At 35.6% G+C, this 20,882-nt stretch overlaps 2 protein-coding genes across 2 annotated transcripts; one reads left to right on the top strand and one right to left on the bottom strand.

The window, feature by feature from the left end:
- Positions 1–969: 969 nt before the first annotated feature.
- Positions 970–1,629, bottom strand: LOC133795667 (uncharacterized). Its single transcript, XM_062233121.1, has one exon. It carries the CDS (start codon positions 1,627–1,629, stop codon positions 970–972), a length of 660 nt encoding a protein of 219 aa, XP_062089105.1.
- An 8,048-nt stretch (positions 1,630–9,677) lies between these two features.
- Positions 9,678–11,175, top strand: LOC133797887 (uncharacterized). Its single transcript, XM_062235982.1, has 2 exons — positions 9,678–10,049; positions 10,164–11,175. The coding sequence occupies exons 1-2, from the start codon at positions 9,999–10,001 to the stop codon at positions 10,899–10,901; spliced, it is 789 nt and encodes a 262-aa protein (XP_062091966.1). The 5' UTR covers positions 9,678–9,998; the 3' UTR covers positions 10,902–11,175.
- Positions 11,176–20,882: the final 9,707 nt, after the last annotated feature.

Genomic DNA, 20,882 nt, shown 5'->3' with positions numbered 1-20,882 from the left:
CAGCTGAGCCGCACCACTTCCAGGAACTGAGGATGATCAGCCCAAAAATTATAAAACCTGAACAACTTTGTACCCAAACTCACCTTAGACTGAATATTGATAATACAAGAGCAGTGATCTGAAACAACTTCCCACTTAAAGACAGCAGTAGCATGAGGAAAAAGATCAAACCAAGTCTCATTTATGAAAACATGATCAATTTTGGAGTAAATGCGAGCTGAACCACTTTGATTATTAGTCCAGGTGAAAAACGAACCTAAACTTTTTAAGGGAACCATATGAGCCACCTCAAGCCAACGAACTGAATCCACCAATTCAACACCAGAAATAGGATTACCACCAGCTCTATCCATACCAGAAAAAGGAGCATTAAAATCCCCTAAAATAATCCAAGCTTCATGCACAAGAGAAAGTCTAAGTAACCCTTCCCACAAACTCCTTCTACCTTCTATAGCATTGAAGCCATAGACAAAAGTGACATAGAACCGGTGCATCTGACCAACCATCGAAACCAAGCAGTGTACAAATTGAGGAGAATCCTCAATAATTGTAACCTTGACAAAAACCTTCCTCCACACAATCAAAATTCTACCCTCTGTAACCAAACTAGTATAAAAATCCCAGTTAGGTAATTTTTTCTCCATAAAATCCAAAATTTTAGGACCCTTCAACTTAGTCTCCAAAAAACCTCCAATACCAATTTTGAACCTGCTACAAATATCCACAACTACTTTATGCTTATTAGAACTACTTAGACCCCTTAAATTCCAACTAAGAATGTTACTATTATCCATTAGTAGAAATAGGTAAGGGAATACCATCTTTATTACCATACAACTGCTCTTGAAGAACCTGAAACTGATTAAGTTTGTCTTGTCCTTGTCCTGAATTCTTTGTAAAAGGAACAGACTGTTGCCCAGACTTCGAATGAACGACTACTCGTTTAGGAGTAAGCCATTTAGTGCTTTGCTACTTATCTTTATTAATAACTGGGATTGCTTGAGAGTTATTCTGGTTACCCTCTGATGTAGTGACTGGTGCGCTTTCCTTTTCAGAAATATTACTCGGATCCCCTGCCTTTTCCACAGAAACCAAATCTACATTCTCCAAACCAGTAGATTTTTCCCCCTCAGTATTCTGCCTAGCCTTCACCTCCTCTTTAGATGTAGTTTCTTTTTTGACCCATTTTGTTTTCAGCTCTTTTCGACACTCCATCTCAGCATGACCAAAACCAGTGCACGCTTTACATTTAATGGGAAGCCACTCATATTCCACTTCTTGCTCCATTATCTGACCAAATCTATTAAAAAATTGGATAGATCTAGGGGGATTATCTATTACTTCCATCTCCACAAGTACTCTAGCAAGCTGAATTCTTGAGCGCTCCCTAGTGAATTTATCGACCATTATTGGTTTACCAAGCGTGCTCACAAGAGCACTAAGACATTTACTTCCCCAATATTGCAAACCTAAGTCAGGCAAGCGAATCCAGAGAGGAACTGAACGAACAAGACGAATGGCACTAAGATTCGCAGACCAAGGCCTTATAATAACTGGTTTCCGATCAAAATGAAGGATACCATCTTCAAGAACTTGATCCCTTGTAGCTTCATCATTGAACTTGACCATGGTTAATCCCATTGTCATTCTAGAGATCTGAGCTATACCCAAATGACCCTAGACTCTTTTAATGAAACCTTCGAAAACAGCCATGGGAGGATTTTCCCCTAGCACCATGCATATAACAGCAGAGCTCCAATTCGTAGATTGGACCTTAACCTCTTCTTCATCTATCTTGGCATATTTCCTTCCATCTTTGAACAAAGGCTCAGAGAACTCAAGTTTCTGATATGAAAATGAGAGTTTTCTAGCTGAAAAATTGCTGCCATTGTCGTTGAGCTGAGGGTTGAAAATCCCCATCCTCAACCTTATCTGCCCACTTTACCCCATGTGAAATCGAGTTTGCTAGCTATCTCCAACAAGATCATCCCCCGGAGAACAAAATGTCTCAGGCATTCGTGGCTCTTCATGATCGCAACCTCTCTTGTCATCGCGAGCCCATTCTTCTTTGTTCAACCCATCCGATTTGAAGTCAGTAAGAACCTGATCATTAGGACCAGAGTTATTCGGATCCCTCTGATCTTGATCCTGTTGTATTTCTTGGTCTTCCACCCGAATTGCAAGCTTACGAACCAATTTTTTCCTCTTCGCCATGGGAGAGAGCAAAAACCGAACCCAAGCTTTTTTTTTTAGTTACACATTGCTTAACCTTTTACTTAATATAACAATAATTAACTTAATGGATAAACCATATATTCAAACACAAATTAAAAAACTTTGATTTTATTATAACTAAATTATTATGCTTATTCAAACTAATATATCTATATATACATAACTGTATCTTTATATCTTTAAATTTGTGCTGCTAACAGCTAAAGCTTTGTTTTGGTAATGGCTCTAGTGGCGGCACTTTTAAAACTACTAACATATACATATAAATATACATTTGTCTTTTTCTCTTCATTTTAATTAGTAATTAGTCCCTCTACGTACTTGAAGTTATGAACCCACCTAACTTTCCCTCAAAAGCTACATCACAAAAGAAGGTTATATATATATATATATATATATATATATATTTATAGCTTCGTCAAACAAAAGAAGGTTATGTATATAAATATATATATCTTTAATATAATAAAAATGTAGATAACGGAAATTTTTGGTTTTAACAGTTTTTATTTATTTTTAATGTTAACTTTAACAGAATATTATTATATTTAACGGTAGTTTGTAAGCATCACTTAGACTTAAATAAAATAAAATAAATAATTAAAAAATTAAAATAGAATATTTTTGAGATATTTTACAATGATAGTTATTTAAAAATAATAAATAATTAAACAAATTAAAATATAATATTTTTGAGATATTTTACAATAATAATTATTTAAAAATAATAAAATCATATGTTTTATAACTTAAATAAAATTGAATTAAACTTAAACTTAAACGCACTTATTAGAACAATATTATATTAAACCTACAATATAATCTATTGTCAATTAGTAACAAATTATTTTTTAAAAAAACTAGCAAGAAGTTTAAATTTAAAATCCACGTATAATATTTAATATTGTATTAAACATATAATATATAATCTCATGTTGTCACTCCCAAATTCAAAAACTAGAACAAGCATAAACTTAAAAAAAATTATTTAATTAAAACATGATATTTATTTGAAATTTATATGACATTAATATAAATTTAATAAAAATAATTAATAAATTCTATAAATAAAACTATAGAAACGTGCATTTCATGTTACTTGTATCTAGCATATAGATATAAATACTAGATACAAATCACGTTTGTTTAGTTTTATTTATAGAATTTATTAATTATTTTTAGTAAATTTGTATCAAATAAATAAACAATATTATATATAAAAGAATGTCATACATATATTAAATAAAAAATTAAACCAAACACTGTTTGTGTTTTTTTAAAAATATATATAATGTGATAACCTTTTTAAACATAAATAATAATATTTTTAATAAAAATTATAATTATGTATTATTATTATAATAATATTTTATAATATTTAAATTTATATTAATATAATAATTAAATATCTAGTTTTGCATTATATATTATTATAATAATGATATTTTATAACATTTGAATTTAAATTTATATTAATATAATTAATAACTATATATTTTTAATTAATTTTAAATGTATATTCCATTTAATATTTAGAATATTCTATTAACAAAATCTTTAAACCAAAAAATTTCCGCTATCGAGTAAGTTTTTATAAGAATACCAACGCTAACCTATGGGAAACTCATCATTCTCAACCCTTTAGATTGCATGTCCTCGTGCAGAGAGTCTTTTTACACGGCCCACTAACTAGACAAAGAGTGACTCTTATCTCATATAATATGAACTCACTTAACTCTGCCTCAAAAACTAGCCCACAAGGGGAGGTTTGTGAACCTATATATATATATTAACACCCAAGACCATTTTTTTGGACAGTAATAGTAGTTCCCTACGATGGGACTAGGTATATATAGATCTTTCATTGGATTTTCTGCTGATTGAAGCTTGAGAGGAGCTCAAGGTTTAGCTGGAGGGATATTCTAGATTAAGTGTTGACCAGCGGGATGCTTGGTGTTTGAAGATTTCCATGGAAATGGAGAATTGGTTGACAAGTTTTTAGGAACAATTTAAGAGGGAGTTTAAATTGTTTGCATGTTTAATTTCTTGTAATAACTTTGGGTTTTCTAGTGGATTTGCTTATATTTGGATTAGGTTCAATGTATATAAGTTAAGAGAAATTTTGGTTCAACAATGTAAAAATTTATCTTGTAATTTACATTGGTTTATTTGCTTGTTTGCTTGAATCTGAATTTTAGTAACCAGATAAGTGAGTAAATTGAAAAAGTAGCCTCAACCAAGGCCTATCGAACCTATTCGATACCGTAGGGTGTGGTATTAGAGTAGAGTTGCTTGATTCTTAGCGTCTTGCAATAGGTTGTTTGTCCATCCTACGTGAAGGCCTTGAATCCCTTATGCTCAATTTTGTCTCAGAAGCAATCGAACTCTCCGGGGCATTACAAGTAGATCTTCGGGAATCCATTTCCTAATTACATTCTACATATGTTTTTCTCTTTGCTAGAATGAGCAACTCTCAATGAAATCACAAAACTCTTGACGATAAATCTCATCAACCACAAATCAATAGAGAAACTATCGATTTCTTTTAAAGTGTTTGTATTTAAGTGATGATAATTCTAAAATATAAAATACACATTAATTATAGTGATTTGACCCCAATAGAATGATCTATGTCCACGACAACAATAATAACTCATAAGTCATAAACAACAACATTTATTTATTTTGCTTTTAAATGTCAATTCTAATATATTAAATATTTAATAATGTTTAAATTATTAATTTTCTTAAAAAAAATGTACGGATTGAACTGGATTGGATCAGTTACTTTTGATATTAAAATGCATATTTTAGATTTTTCAGTCTAATCTAATGTCCCCACTTTTTGCAGCTTGAATTGGATTAAGTCGATACTCCAACCCCAAATGTCATATCATCATATGTAGCTTTTAAGCTAATAAGCCAAATTACATTAGCAAAAAGGGTGTTATTTTTCATTTTCAGTCCTTATTAGCTAGTAATTTTTAGTTAAATACAGCTGGTTGAATCACCTAGTTAAATGTTGTAATCTTTGTTTAAGTTAGGTCGTAGATGGTTTGGTCTTTTTGTGACTCGAGTAAGGGCCCAGCACCGATCCCACTCTCACATGTATGCAATACACCAATACCGAAGTGACCGGAAGAAAAGGGGGAAGCTCCAAACCGCGTTAGTGCACGAATGGTTGAAAAAAGAGAGAAAATAATTAGTGAAAACCAATTAGCTAAGGTGGACACAAAAGCAAAAGTTTGTTGATTATTGAAGTGATTTGTAGAACGTTCATTACCGTTTGTAGTTTTTTTCTAATCAATAGTCAATTTTTTATAGCCAGAAAATTAACGTTTTCTCTTTTCCTTCTCAAACTAATCTTAGTTTCTAAAGGTGTTGACATAGGGTTTCTCTATGCCAAAAATATATGTCTATGTACACATGACAAATGTTATTTAAGGGCTTCAAATGCTTTTTTTTCTTCCTTATTATAATTATGGGGTTGAAGCTGAAGTAGAAGGACTATAAATTATTTATCCCAAACTATAGATATATTCAAAAATAGAAAATATTGAAGAAAATCTATGAATATTTTTTTTAGAAAAACTTTTTTCTTTCACATTTTTTAAATGATAATATATAAAAAACCAATTTTCAAACAAATGAAGAATATATTACGATTATCAGTGATAAGTGAATATATATATATATATATAGTACATTTATGAATTATTAGGTAATTTATGACGCACGCCATTTTTGTTTACAAGACGTATTAAATTAAGACTATGGATTAGTGAATGTGATAGCATTTTTCGGCTTGAATCTCCGTAATATTATTGTGCATGTGAATGATGAACCTTTCTGCATGACTATCCAGGTACGAGGACCCACGCGCAAATGCATATATATATATATATATATATATATATATATATTATATTATTGTTATTATTTTCTTAAAAATTAACATTCTGAAATGGGTCAAACAGCAATCCCCTTTCCATTTTGTCTATCCCAAACACGATAAAATGCCATAAAAATTGTCATCTTAAAGAGGGTCTCTAGGGCCCTACCATTATCATCTCCTTTGTCCTATATATATATAATTTGAACAACATATATTGCTGGCTATCATGCGGCCACCTTCTCTGACAATTCATTGTAATATTTGAAACAAAAATAAGAGATTTTAAGAGATAAGTGTATGTAGACATATCATGCAACGTGTTCTCACTTCTTAATAATAAGTATAGCTTGAGAAAAAATACACGTTCTTCGTATATGAGATAATTAAAGTGTGATGTATATATATATATATATATATATATATAACATAAGTCTCTATAAACTCACATGCATGCAACCTAATTAAGCAAAGCAATTGACAGCTCATGTAGTTTTATTTATTTATTTTATTTTTATAGGGAAGACTTAGAATTTTGTTGACAAACTTCAACAATATCTACAAATCGACAAGAAAAGAGAAAGAAATATAATTTAATTAACAGTAGAAAGAGATATACAACATTATCTTGAACCGGGAATATGTCCAAAGTAACAAGAAAGAATACTCATAGTTAGGTCATAGCAGAATTGAGATTTTCATTTTTATATTTTGTCGTTTAATACACATAATAAAAACAATTGGAGTAGTCAATAATAATGTAATTACTTTTCCGAAAAAACGTCCCCTTATAACTATACAAGATTTAGTTATTAGGTCATAACAAAATTAAGATTATGTTCCTAATCTTTTTGTCGTTTGAATTAGAAAAACAATTAATTTAAGAGATGACAATAATGATGAATATTAGACTAACTTAACTTTTTTGAAAATACGTTGCCTAATACTTACAAGATTTGGAACATCAATCACATATATATAAATAACTTTATACTATTTGAAGTGTTTGATGCTAATGGTTCATGGAATATATTAAGATTTGGTCTTATAAATCTCAAATATTTATTTTATTTTTTACAGTTAATTTATTAAACTTTAGACAATTTTTTCTTTCTTGTTAATTAATAGAAGTTAAAATTTTAAAAAATAATAAAGAAAGAAAATTTGATACACTTGCAGCTTGGTTCAAGTTTGTTAGTGTATGAGTGTGTGGGCAGAAAAAGTTTCTAATCTCCATTATGTAAAAAAAAAAGTGATTTTTTTAATTTTTTTTGTAATTTATTAGTTTACCAATTAATTTCTCTCAAACACATTAAAAAATGATTATAGGTGATCATTAAAACATGCTTTTTTTCCCTTGTAAATAATTCAATTTTTAGTATAGAAATACCCAAAAAATAAAAAATTTGTACTGAAATGATATGATTGTTAGAAAATTAAAAAAAAAATGATGAGAATTTCTTAAACGTAGAAAAAAAGGAAAATAATGAGAGATGAAGAGGCCACTTCAGGCTAGCTCGGTTGGTTAGGTGTGTGAATGTGTAGGGAATGGAGAGTGATTCAATTCCCCATTGTATTAAAAAGAGAGATGAAAAAAGAGATCAAATTTATTAAATGAGAAAGAAGAAAGCCAAAACTTGTCTTTCTTGTATAAAAGAAAAAAGTTGGTATTTATTAGCAGTGACAACATCTAAATTGGTATCTCTTGCTAATAGTTAAACAATACGCAAGCTTTGACAAAAGGGTTATAATAATATATGAAAATTCTATAGGGAGCCATATTTTCACGCCTTGCTACCAGCGATTACAGCATAAGTAATGTTGAGAAATGGAAAATTATAAAATTAAAATTTTAAATTAAAATACTCTTTGTTTAGAAATTTATGTTTTATAGTGAGGATTCTAAAGTTCTCCTTCAAGATACAACAATAAAAAGAACAATAAATTTTAAATTTTTTTTACAGGTTTTCCTTGATCCGTGTTTCCTTCTTGAACTCTCTTTACTTTATTTTCTCTTTTCTCTCCTTTACTCAAATTCCAAGAGAAAGAGAGTTCGAAAGCTGAAACACGATACTCTTTTTTAGAAAGAGCACCGGAAAATATCCCTAAACTGTATTGTAGTGATATCGTAGTCTATGCACTGATACAGTATGTAACATGTTTTTTTGTTGTTTGTTGTTTTAGTCCGTTATTTCTATATTTGAAAGAGAATATTGTTTTTTGTTCCTTTTGTTTGTTAAAGATAGAAATTAGAATGTCACGAGGCAATTTACATTGCGTGTACAAAATGAAAAATGCATACAATCATTTATTTATTTTCCCTTTGAATGATTGAACTCATGTAGGTACGAGAATTGCGTTTTATTTATTATGTTCGTTTAATGCAAACATTAATTAATACATATATGTATATATATATATATATATTGCGCATGAGCCGCAATCTCTTAATTTTGTCACTATTTATTTATTATTATATATATGTATATATTAATTAATACATAAATCAAACATGAATTATTAAAAGAAGTAACTGTTTTCGTTTTTTGCCGGGGAATAACAAAAAAGTATGGTACATGCTATAGTTTATGGTTGATTAAGTACAAACATTCATAATCTTATAAAATCTATATATAATCTATGTAATTATTAACTTTCCACAGTCAAAAGGAAAGGGTATGATCAGTTCCAATACTCCAAAGAAGACGAAAAAGTACTCCGTATTATATGCTTTAATCATTTCTGATGTGATACCATACTTTTCTTTCAAGTACTCTGACCTAGAACTATTACCATTCATATAATTTGATTCTAATTACTATTTATAACTTTTAACTTAAATTTTATAAGCAAATTGCCTTGTGATTTTCTGCCTTACATGCTTCACCAACATCAAATCAAATCTATGAAGAGAATAAAATAGAACATGATAGTTTTGGTATATATAAATAAACAGTGGACTTGATTGACTTTTTTTTTTTAACCTAAAATATCGTTAGGATGATTCAACGTTGGACATGTGTGTTGTGTTGATGATGAGCTGAGTTTCGTTGACTGAGCCAACAAGGTATGTGGGTGTCCTCGGGAATAATGTATCGTTGGAAAACAGAAGCAAAACTTTAAGCTGTGGGCTAACTATATAGAAGTCATGCAATATGCCCTAGAAAATTCAATAATATAGTGGACTAGTCTATTTTCGTTGCAATTACGTTCGAGAAGTAATCAAAATCAACTTACTAGAAACTTTATACGAAAGGCCAAAGGGTTTCTAAACTTTGGTTCCAATTTTAAGATACTCACATGCATGACGTATCTTTATTGATTTTTCTTACAGACTAGAGATCACTAATGGAATAATAAAGGTAAGAAAATTTGGATATGGTAAAAAAGAATAAGCAGGCGATCGAAGAGGAGTGAAAAAGTTAACATCAGCAGAATCTTTACTAAAAACATAATAAATTAGATATTTTAATAGAGACCTCATTGGCACGTGCCGTTCCGCCGCTAGGAACAGGGAAAAAGTTGCTTTGGCGAAGAGGAGTTCAGCTTGGCTCCCACTTTTTCACATTTCTTCTTTATGCACATGTTGGTCTTGTCCATGTGTACAGGGATCATCCTTTTTTGTACGAAGATACCCACTTGGTTTGCTGCCCTTTCTTTCGACTATATATTCTTTTGCCATCTTGTGTTTTTAATCTCCAAATCCCATGTCCCACGAACCAAAGAAGAGCAAAAGAGAGACTAAAAAAGCCAAGGAAAACAACAAAAGAAGCCAACTTCTTCAGTCTTTTAGTGAGCCTAAATAACCAGTACTAACAGAGATCAGAGAACTTGTGTGTGTGAGTGTGTGATTTAGACCACTCCGAAGCTAATGGAAGATCTATGCAGCCCTTTTAATTGGGATTCTCGCCATGAAGAAGAGGTAATTACTTACTAATTAGTATATTTTTCAGAGTTGGTACTAAATTGTTTGATTCTTGTTTATTATTGTCTCATAATGTATAATGGGTTTTGATAACTTTGTTGAAATTTTCAGGGAATGGAAGAATTATGGTACTCCCTTTTATGCACGACAGTAGAACTGGAGACAAAAGTCGAATCAACCAAAGAAGAGATTACAAAGAAAGAAGATGAACTCCTCATGCTTAATGATTTTCTGAGCAGAGCCATCAAAGAGAAAGAAGAAGCCGAATTAAATTGCCAAAGCATAATGCTGGATATTGTCACACTTAAAAAACAACTACACCAAACTCAGAAAGAGAAACCAAGTGCTGCTCACAATGGGCTAGGAGAGCCAACAAAGGAGAGTCAAAACCACTTTGTTGACCAAATTTTTGCCTCTTGTTGTGAGACTAATAAAGAGAACGAAGTCAGTAAAGAGTCATGTGAAGATAATAATATGGACTCAGTTTTGCATCCAACATTATCTTCTTCTCCTTGTTCTTCATTATCATCAGAATTGCCGCCGAGCGCTGAGAAGTTGGTGGCTGGAAAGCCATTGCCGGAGAAAGGGAAGCTTCTTCAGGCAGTGATGGAAGCAGGGCCCCTGCTTCAGACACTGCTCCTGGCCGGACCTCTTCCACAATGGCAGCACCCGCCGCCGCGCATTAACTGTGTTGAGATCCCTCCGGTGGCCATTTCTCGTCCCCCAACACACAACTTTCTTGGTCAAGAAGATTACTCCTGTTTGAGTCACAAAAAGAGAAGCCTACCACATTATGAGGGCTATGGTTTCTCGTCCAACACAAAGTTCCAAAAGGTTGTTCTGTATTGACCAAGAATAGTTCACTTTAGTTGCCAAGTTTTGCTTTAAATTTTCTTGTGAAACCATCCCTTTCATAAATTCAAAGGAATCAGCATGAAGTGGGTGGTTATTTTGTATGACTTAAGATTGATTTAAATTAATGGGAATTAAAATCCTAACTAATTCAGTAGTCTTTTGAATGTAATTGGAGACCAAAGTTGCCTTTTTCATGATGTAGCTTCCTAGTTTTTCTGCCTAATTGTGAATAATATGATGTTATGATAAGGGGTTCATCAATTCAGCAGATTATTATGGATATCTAATTAATTATCTTATCTATAAAATGATTTTGTAATAATTAATTTACGAAGTTAGCCTTGTAGTGGATATGGTCAGGAGATATTCTTCTCAACAGCTTTTTTAGCTTTTATAGTTGATGGTAAGTATGACCAATAAGAGGTCTAAGACTGAGAACTATAAATCATCCAGAGAGTTTTCCTTTTTCTGAGGCTCTACTCTTGCATATGCAGCGCATGTGGCGTACTACATTATCATAAAGCTCATAACTAATGAAAAAAAGAAAAAAGAAGTGCATTAAAGTCCACTTCAAATTCATTCCTTTATACATTAAATTATTCTTATTTATCGGGTTGAAATGTTGACAAATGATTGACACGTAGAAAGAAATCTTAAAGAAAAAATAAATAGTGTTAGAGGAATTACAGACAAATTGTGCATCTTGACGAATGGATTAAATAAACGGTAATTTCTTTGAACCAGTGTTAAGCCATGAAAAGGTATAGAGCACATGTTAAGAAGAGCACAGAATAAGTATTAATTGGGTCCCAAACTAAGTTGCTGCGCTAATCCTTAGATTTTCATTCTGATACAGTCGTATATATGATATTAAAAATAGAATGGGTTTTAACTCTAATTAAAAAAGAGAAAAATAAGCAAGAATGTAACTAACGGTGGCAAAAATACTATTTATTAGTCTTTTGAAATTTGGGGGTTTAAGGCTTGGACATGATAGTAACACGTTGTATTGCAAAATCATTTTTCAACACTCTTAGGAGGAAATAAGTCTTGCTTCCAATATATAACATAGAAAGAGTAGTACCAGTTCCCGGATTCGGTCGTAAAGGTTCACAACCATCAAGATTATGGCTATAATCATGAACAACCACCCTTTGTGAACGAATTGTGGAAGAGAGGTGAGATGATGGAGAACCAGTAATCATCTTTTTCGCTTCATCTTTATAGGGCTTAACAGTTTTAAAGAAAAATTCATTTGATTTGGAGATGCAGAAGTTTCGCATAAGATCATGCAACCGACATGTCTTCACACCTTTTCCAGTATGGTCTCTTATGCCCACTTGAACCATGCATCTATTGATCGACTCTTCAAAGTAATGTTCAGCTACATCTTTTTCAGTCACTTGAACAAAATCCTCCACAATCCATAGTCTAATTAAACGGCTTTATTTTTTTTTTTTTTTATCTCACTATCTTCTGGGAAGACATCCAAATAAAGAAAGCATGGTTTCAAGTTATAAGGCAAATCTTCGAAGCTTAAGTGTAAGAAATCTTCCACTCGATATGGTCGATCTATTTTTTTTATCTTATTGACAAAGTACGATATTGTGCATCTTTTCACACCTTTTCCCATTCCTCCAAAGAGTTTTTAGTTCTTAACAACCCTCCAAGTACGACAATAGCTAGAGGTAGACCTCCACAATTTCTTGCCATTTCTTTTCCTAACTCTTCAAATTTAGATGGACAATCGTGCTCATGAAGATGTTTCATTGGGAAAGCCTTTTGTTGAAGAAGCTCTCAACTTTCATCAAGAGTTAAACCTAACTAGAAATCCTAACTAGAACTCATCAAGATTACTGAATAAGTATGGAGGATCACAATTTAAACATTTTCGACCAAATAACCTTGAAGCAGAGTAAAATTGCTTATTTTAAGAGAACAAACTTGGTTTTTTTATAGTAACAAGTTCAAAAATGTAATAGTGCAATTGTATACACACGAAATGTTCTCAGACCGATTAGGCAGGTTGCCAAGAGGTTATGCTTTAGACTCACACTTGCCATAGACAAAACTCCCCGAAATTCTCAGGTAAGTGTGGAGAGTCACGTTATCACAAACCTTATTTAACAACCAATCTTTTGTAGGAAATTCCATATAACATGATCTTTATTTACTTTAATGTAATTTACATATAATCAAACAAACTTGTAAATTCATAGAACATGCTCCTATGAAATTGATACAAAACAAAGTAAAGTAAAGAAACTTACATTACGCAGAGGAACTGGAACAACTCATTCCTTTAATCTCTCTAACTCTTGATTCCTTTATGTAGCAGAGTATTATCAAGAGATTGAACTAGATCAACAACACAGTCTTCCTCACCAAGCCTTTGATCAACATAGAACTAGTGTGGAATGGTTCTCAACACATGAGATATAGATCTAGAAGGGAAGAAGAAGAGGGTGAGTGGCCAAGAAAGGATTAGACTATCTAGGTTTTCACTTACCCAATGAATCAACTGAGACTCACTTCATGAAAGTCCTAGATATCATATTCTTTATATATGCAACTTAATGAGCTTTATTTAAATTTAAATGATTTAAAAATAATAAATAAAAATAAAAGCCTTGGGCTCCCATAAATGAACTTGGGCCCAATCTTTTTGTTTTGAATTTAAATCACAGTGGGGCATGAATTCAAAATCTTTTTATTTATTTATTTATCTTTTAATTCATTAATTAAATCCTTATTCAAGTTAACTTGTAATATCCGCTTCTACTAGTAAGGGTATTATGGTAAATTGTATGTTTTTATGTGTTTAATTATATGCACTATGATATGCATTAATTGTGGTGTATGTTTATTTTATGTTTTTCCGTCAAGCAATCTACACATATGTTTCTTCAAGTATTAGGGGCCAAAGTGTAGTAGAAGTTGAGTTATGGGGGTCAAAGTAGAATTATAGGTTTTATGAAAGTGTAATTATGAGAAGTTGAAACTATTAGTTTTGATGGAAATTACAACAAGGGGCTTAAGTAATTATTAAGGAAAAGTTAGAAGTTGGGGATAGTATGGTAAATTAGTTTTATGAGATTAATTACCAAGAAAAATTAATAATGGAAATTCAGCTTAGAGTTTCATCTGATAGTCAGATGCTTTGGAGTTACAGTACACGATAGAGTATCAGGCTAAGAAGATCCTTCTTGATCTGAATTTTGAGGCTTGGAGATTCAAAGGAGAGCGGGGTTTTTATGTTGGTGGACAAAGGATCGTACGAGGGAAGCAATAATTTGAAGATTTAATCTGAGAACTTGAAATGTAACTCTTTGAACTGTGATTGTTCAAGTTATGGTAGATCTAGATTTTTGATAATGTTAGGAATTTAAATGTATTTGGGTTGATGAATGTGTATTAAAGGAATATGATTGACTATATCTGAGTTCCAAGGGTTAGAAACATGTTAGGATATCTGATTTGATGATTTGGGGTCGAAGTTTTGCGATTGGAGTCAATTCCTAGGTTTAAAAATCCCATATGGGATTTCAATAAAAAGAGCCTAGCGCGACCGCACCCAGCCCTTGTGCGACCGCGCTACCTGGCTGGCTAGCCCTAACACTTTGTGAGCGCGACCGCGCCAGTTGCCCAGAAGCACGAAATTTGGAGATTTTAATGCACCCTTTAGATATAAGTTTGTACCTTTTCGGAGCTTTATGCGGTAGAGTTTTAAGACTTTCTTAAAAATATTATGGGGATTAATTATCCTTACAAAGCATATGAGTGTATCTTTATATGGTTTGGTTTGGTTTGAGGTTTCAAACTTTGATGTTATGTGTCATGTTTAAGCTCGCTAAGGATACTTGAAGAAACACGTTAGGGTGTGTGGATCCCTGCTGCTTTTGAGGTAAGAAGAGTGGACACCTACACACAGGGTGTACGCTTGACGCACTTTTATGGTATAATTTGTCTTATATGATATATTTGTGTTAATGTATGACTATGCTAATGCATGATTATGTTTAATATCTTACATGTAATTGTGGTTTATGTGTTTTTGTGTGTATATGTGATAATTGTATGGCATGCTTATGTTTTAAAATGGATGTCTACGTTACGAAACTGCATGCTTATGATATGTTGAAATTGTCTCGTTACGTTATAATGTGCACTTGTCCAACTCAACTTGGGCTACGATATTTCATTTTATGTTATGTTGTTTTTATTAATATTGATTCAAATTCCTGGTCTAGGTTTTGGGGTTGTGTCCTACACAACTTTTCTTACTGGCCTTTGGCTCATGGGTACTCTGTGCTGCAGGTAAATGGAAAGTTGTGGTTACAATGCAATAAGTTGGGGAGCTTTTGCAGAGGACGTACATGTCAAGGATTTAACGACCACAAGGGATCGGGCCTACTAAGTGAGAAATTTATTAAGTATTTTGGAATGATGTTTTAGTTTTGCCATAATTAAAAGTTTGTTTTATTTTACATTGTTTATGATAACTACGAAACTATGGAGTTTCATTCTTTTAAGCATTTGGATTGTTATTCATGATAGATTTTTCTATAAAAAAGGCGTTTATATTTTAAAACTAATTATTGTAAGAGTCAGTTAACGTTTCAATAAATTGAGGTGTTACAGTTGGTATCAGAGAAATGGTTTTGTTTCCTGTAGACTATCATAGCATGTACTCTCGCCGCTGAATACAAGCTCGACTTATTGCACTGTAAGCTTGAGTTTGTTTTGGTTATGTGATTATTTGCCTTATGTGTTGTAGTGCCTTATATGCATGTATAAAGTAGCTAGTGTGGATTGTGCGCTTAGAGTCCCTAAGGTTCGCTTGAGCAAGACTCATCGAAGGAAGCTAGCAAGAAGGATAAGGAAGGTACAAAGTATAAGGATGCAATGTTTTGCGGAATGGAGAGCATCCAAAAGTTAGTGGATCATTGTGTGACGGTTAATCAATGGATTCAAGGCGTGGCCTGGGAAGGAGGATTTTTAAGCTATAGGAAGTGTTATCCAAAAAACAGGCACGAATGACGTGGCAAGTGATGTCTGGACACGTGGCTAACACCTGGCAGAAGTCTTGTTCGACCATGACCAGAAAGACGTCTGTGGCACAACGCTCAATCTTTATATACGACCAGCTTGGTCGTATACTCGCTGTAACGCCCTGGCTACCCCAGAACAGTTACGGTGAACAGTGAACCGGAAATTTAACTCGCTACCCGAGTCCTTTGGTTAAAAACGTGATCTAAGTGTTATTATCAGGTTAAGGTGAAAAACCAGTAAAAAGGAAAGGATGTATTTCATTAAGTATAAAAACTGCTCATGAGCCATTAAAAACATTTACAAGTTGTTCACAATACAAAATGGTCACTACTGTTTCAAATTTACAATCCCCGTCGACCTAAGCGGCAAAAATAGGGTAAACCCCTAGTTCCTCTGAGAACTCCTTGGTCGTGGTGGTCAAGCGACCGCATATGTACACAACACCACCTAAGCTCTCCACTCAAGGTTGGGTGAGCTTCTCTTTCCCTTTACCTGCACCACATAGCACCCATGAGCCAAGGCCCAGCAAGAAAACACAATAAAGCATGATATAATATCAACAATGATCATAATAATCATTCAGGACTAACAGTCCAAAACAGATAGGTGACAGTAGCAAAAGTCACAAAAGTGGGTACAACTCCCTTTAGCCATGTGACAATAGGGTCACCAGGGCTTAACTGATAAGTGGTTCTTTCATAAGTTTGATCAGGATAGGTGTATGGTGAATGGTCACCAACATAACTTTCCTCCCGACTCTAGAGTCGTAACTATGGAACAACATTCCCTAGCCATGTGACAAACAGTCACCGGGGTCCTATGCCCTGGCTCTGAGTGCTAGTCTTAGACTAGTCAAGCGCTTATAAGTTCATCGACTTTAGGGTCGGTCCAGCATTAATGCCATAGAGCCATTCAATGCTGATATCGATTAGATCTAATCTTCATTTGGCCCGGCGTTCATAACGCTCTGCCATTTCTGACTCTTGGGTCAGTGTCCCTGACTAGTCAGTGCCATAAACAAGTAATCAACATTCACTAGCATTTAATATGCAATCCATGTCCACATATATCAACCAACATGCTTCAATAACAAACCATGCATGTCATATACATATACAGGGTGCAACTGTATTCATACACTGTTTTCTTACCTCTGGTTCGAGTGAGAATTATTATAAGAACGACCCCCTGAGAACGATCAATCCTTTAATTCCTTGACGGTCACCTGGTCATAACCAATTATGGGATTCCATCAATAAAATGAATAACAAAAGGTTCCCAAACCAAAACCTAGCCTCCGAGACATCAAACACTACTCAACCGGGTAGTAGGTTCGACCCCGAGGCCTAAGGCTTGAATCCCCAAGCTAGAAACGCAATTCTGGCCAAAAAGCCACTAAGGGCCGCGGCCCGCCCTAGCCGCGGCGCGGCGCGCCCATCAAACAGAGGGGGCCTTCCCTGTCAAACGCCATGGGCCGCGGCTCATTACCCTGTTCAGCCAAAAATCCAACACGCGCTAGCTCGACCTCCCCTGCACTTTCCCATGGAACCAAGCCTTCAAACCAGCTCCAAACCTCCTCCAAACACTCAATTCAGCCTCTAAACATCGCCTATAACTCACCCTCATCAAAACCCAAGCTAAACATCAATCAAAACCTCCATAAATCCAAACTACCATCAAGAAATCATAGGCTGAAAAACTAAAAGAAAACAGAGTATAAACCAGAAACCAAAGACTAAAACTCACCTCAAATCCGAGTTTAAACCTCCTTCAATGGCTGAACCAAGTCTACAAACCCAGCCCCTTGATTTCCTTGCTTGAAACCCCACTTTGAGCTCAAAAACTCCAAAGGAAAGATGGTGGAGAATGATGCACGGGAAGGAGAAAGATAACCCTGTTTTGCTCTGTTTTGTTCTACAGCCATCTAAAGTCATATAAATCCAAACCCAAATGACTAAAATGCCCCTAAGTCACTTAAGGCTTCTAAAATCATTTCAAGGGTAAAATTGGTACTTTCCACTTATCCCGTTAATCATAATTAACGCTTTCCAATTCCCGCTAATCTCAACAATCTCAAACTCCAATAATTCACATCCCGTTACCCTATTATTCCCGGTAACGCTCTAATCATTAAAAACACCCCGAGACTCACCCCGAGCCCCGAGCTTAAGCCTGTTATGACCAAACCGATGAATCATATTTAAAGATCGTCTCATGCCGAGATACTCGAACCAATCCACATTATAATGTGGTCTCACAATATATCATTGACATGCAAACAAATATACAATTATGCCCTCAACGGGCCAAATTACCAACACACCCCTGTAAACAATTGTGGACCCACATGCATGCATTTAACATCATATTATAATATAATTCTCATGAACATGCATAAACACATTTAATGGCATAATTAAACAGTTATGGCCCTCCCGGCCTACTATTCCAGCCATTAAACCATATTAGGGAATCCGGGGCATTACACTCGCTACATTTGGAGAAAATCTTATGCAGTTATAACCATATCCGAAATGATCTCCCATGATTTCCAGATTATCTGATTAATTAGGAAAGAATATCTGTAACAAATTAATGTAATCTTCCTTGAGCCTATAAATAGAGAAAGATAGCTCAAGGAAGGGACTTCTGTTTTTTGGCTTTCTAATTATTGGAGATTAGAGTTTTACAAGTGTATTAGAGCTATCACATTCGAGATATTGCTTTGTTCTTCAGAGGTTTGTGAAACTCATTGAACCCTAGTTCTTTGATCACTCCTTTGAATCTTAGATCAATAATAGCTCAAGTGGACGTAGGTTATTACCAGATTCTGGGGCCGAACCACTATAAATTCCTGTGTGTTTTATTGTTTTCGTCATTATTCTCATTCCAACATATCTGTCCACATCAAGAATTTTTGACTCTGTGTTAGTTGACCAAAATCAGGGTCAACATTCTGGTGCTTTCATTGAGAGCTTGATACAATATTGTTGAAATATCAATGGCGAAAACTACCAAGAAGACTGGACAGGCGGCTAGCGCTGCACAATCTCAGCCGCCTCCTCGTCCTCCAAACGTGACCGAAGATGAGCCACATTTGGAGATTGATGAGGAAGAACAGGATTCCGAGACGCTGAGGAATACCCTGGGGGTATTGCAGGATGAACTGCCCAATCTGAGGGCTAGCCAGGAAAGTGCTGCCGAGACTATGGCACGGCAGCAACAAGAGATTGAGCGACAGCGTCTGGAACTGAGTGAAAGGCAGGAGGAGATGGACCGTCGCCAGAGGGAGGCCATGGCAGCCCTCGAAGCAGCCCTACAGCTGGCTAGGAATCAGACTGCACTTGCTTCGCAGCCTGATCAACCTACAAATGGGCTGCCCCAAAGGGGTCCTAATCCTAGCCCGACGATCCAGCCCTCGAGCCCCCAAAGGCCCGAGCAGCCACCAATGCCTCAAGACGATGTCCCCCTAAGGGATCCTGAAGCGCGGCCCCCATCACAGCTGGTCATGGAAATCCCCCGCAATCAAGGCAGAATAGGGCCGGGCAGCCGCCTCGCAGTCCTAGACGCCATAGGGGCGAAGAGCCAAACCCTCCGAGCAGAGGACAGCGTCCTTCTGGCAACAGAAGGAACTCAGAGATAGGCTCTGCAGTCCGGGGGCCCCCACGGCATGATAATGCACGGGGACCTACCGACCAACGCAGGCCGCCCCCTAACGCTCGGGAGGTTCCAGCCCCGGAAGGCAACCGAGGGAACAGTCGATCCCATCATGGCCAATCAAGATTTAGAGATAGCCATGATTATAATGAGGCCGACTCAGGCAGAGGAAACGCCGGTCGGAGAAATGAAGAAAGAGGTGGGGGCAGAAGCCTACCACCTAGGGATGACTAACCCGAAAGACGTGACGCTGGGGGGCAGCCCAGACAAAATAACGTCTTTAACCGGCTCGGAGCTGGTGAGCAGTGGAGAAGAGACGAAGATTTAAGAGGCGTACTCAACGATCACCGGGAACGGCACGACGAGTACGTTCCCCCAACACCAAAGGCCCCGGCTATTCCTGGTGCTGTGCAGGCCCAGATAGATGCCCTCAACCAGGCAGTGCAACAGCTGGTCGGGGGAAGAACATCTTATATCGATCATGATAGGAGAAAGGACACTCCTTTCGTTCAGAGGATAGCTATGGCAGAAACCCCTAGCAAGTTTGAAATGCCTACGCTTCCAAACTTCGACGGGTATGGTGACCCGGTATCTCACGTCAACAAATTTGAGATACAAATGGACATTCAGAAAGTGTCCGAAGACGCTCGGTGCAGGATCTTCCCTGCAACACTTTCTGATGCTGCACAGGAGTGGTTTTTCAAATTCCCTTCTTCAAGTATAGTTTCCTGGGAGATGTTCGTGAAGGAATTTTACGGACAGTTCTATGCGGGTGGTGTGCACCCAACTGAGGCAAATCAGCTAGTCGAAATACGCCAGCAAGACGGAGAACCACTGAAAGAATATGTCTAGCGTTTTATGCGAGCAGCTGCTGGAGCGCAAACAGTGGGAGATGAAGGCAAGATGATGGCCATAACTGCAGGGGTTAAGCGTTGCACGCCTCTTTGGAACAGCCTCAGAAAGCATGGAGTCAGGACTACCCAGGAATTCTTAGATCAAGCTGATCGATACATTAAGCTCGAAGACGCCATAGCCAGGGGACTGCCGATCTCGCCAAAGCCGCCAATGGGTTGAAGCCCAACGGCAACGGCAAAGGCAACATGAATGACAATGGAAATGGCAAGAATGGGGGGAAATGGCCACATAATGAGCCTTCCACCTCTGACAATAAGCGCGCCAAGGGTAATCGTTATGAACCTCGGTTCACTAACTACACTGCCCTTATTGAGTCTCGGGGAGAGGTCTATCAGGCCACGAGCTCCAGTG

The sequence above is a fragment of the Humulus lupulus genome, chromosome 8 (genome assembly GCF_963169125.1).
Source record: "Humulus lupulus chromosome 8, drHumLupu1.1, whole genome shotgun sequence".
In the NCBI taxonomy this organism is placed as follows: Eukaryota; Viridiplantae; Streptophyta; class Magnoliopsida; order Rosales; family Cannabaceae; genus Humulus; species Humulus lupulus.
The sequence above is the reverse complement of the archived record's forward strand: the minus strand, read 5'-3'. Positions and strand labels throughout refer to the sequence as shown.

Coding starts and splice junctions, on each gene's coding strand:
- LOC133797887 (XM_062235982.1), top strand. CDS start 9,999: ATGGAAGATCTATGCAGCCCTTTTAATTGGGATTCTCGCCATGAAGAA. Junction 10,050..10,163: donor ATTCTCGCCATGAAGAAGAG/GTAATTACTTAC, acceptor TGAAATTTTCAG/GGAATGGAAGAATTATGGTA.
- LOC133795667 (XM_062233121.1), bottom strand. CDS start 1,629: ATGGTCAAGTTCAATGATGAAGCTACAAGGGATCAAGTTCTTGAAGAT.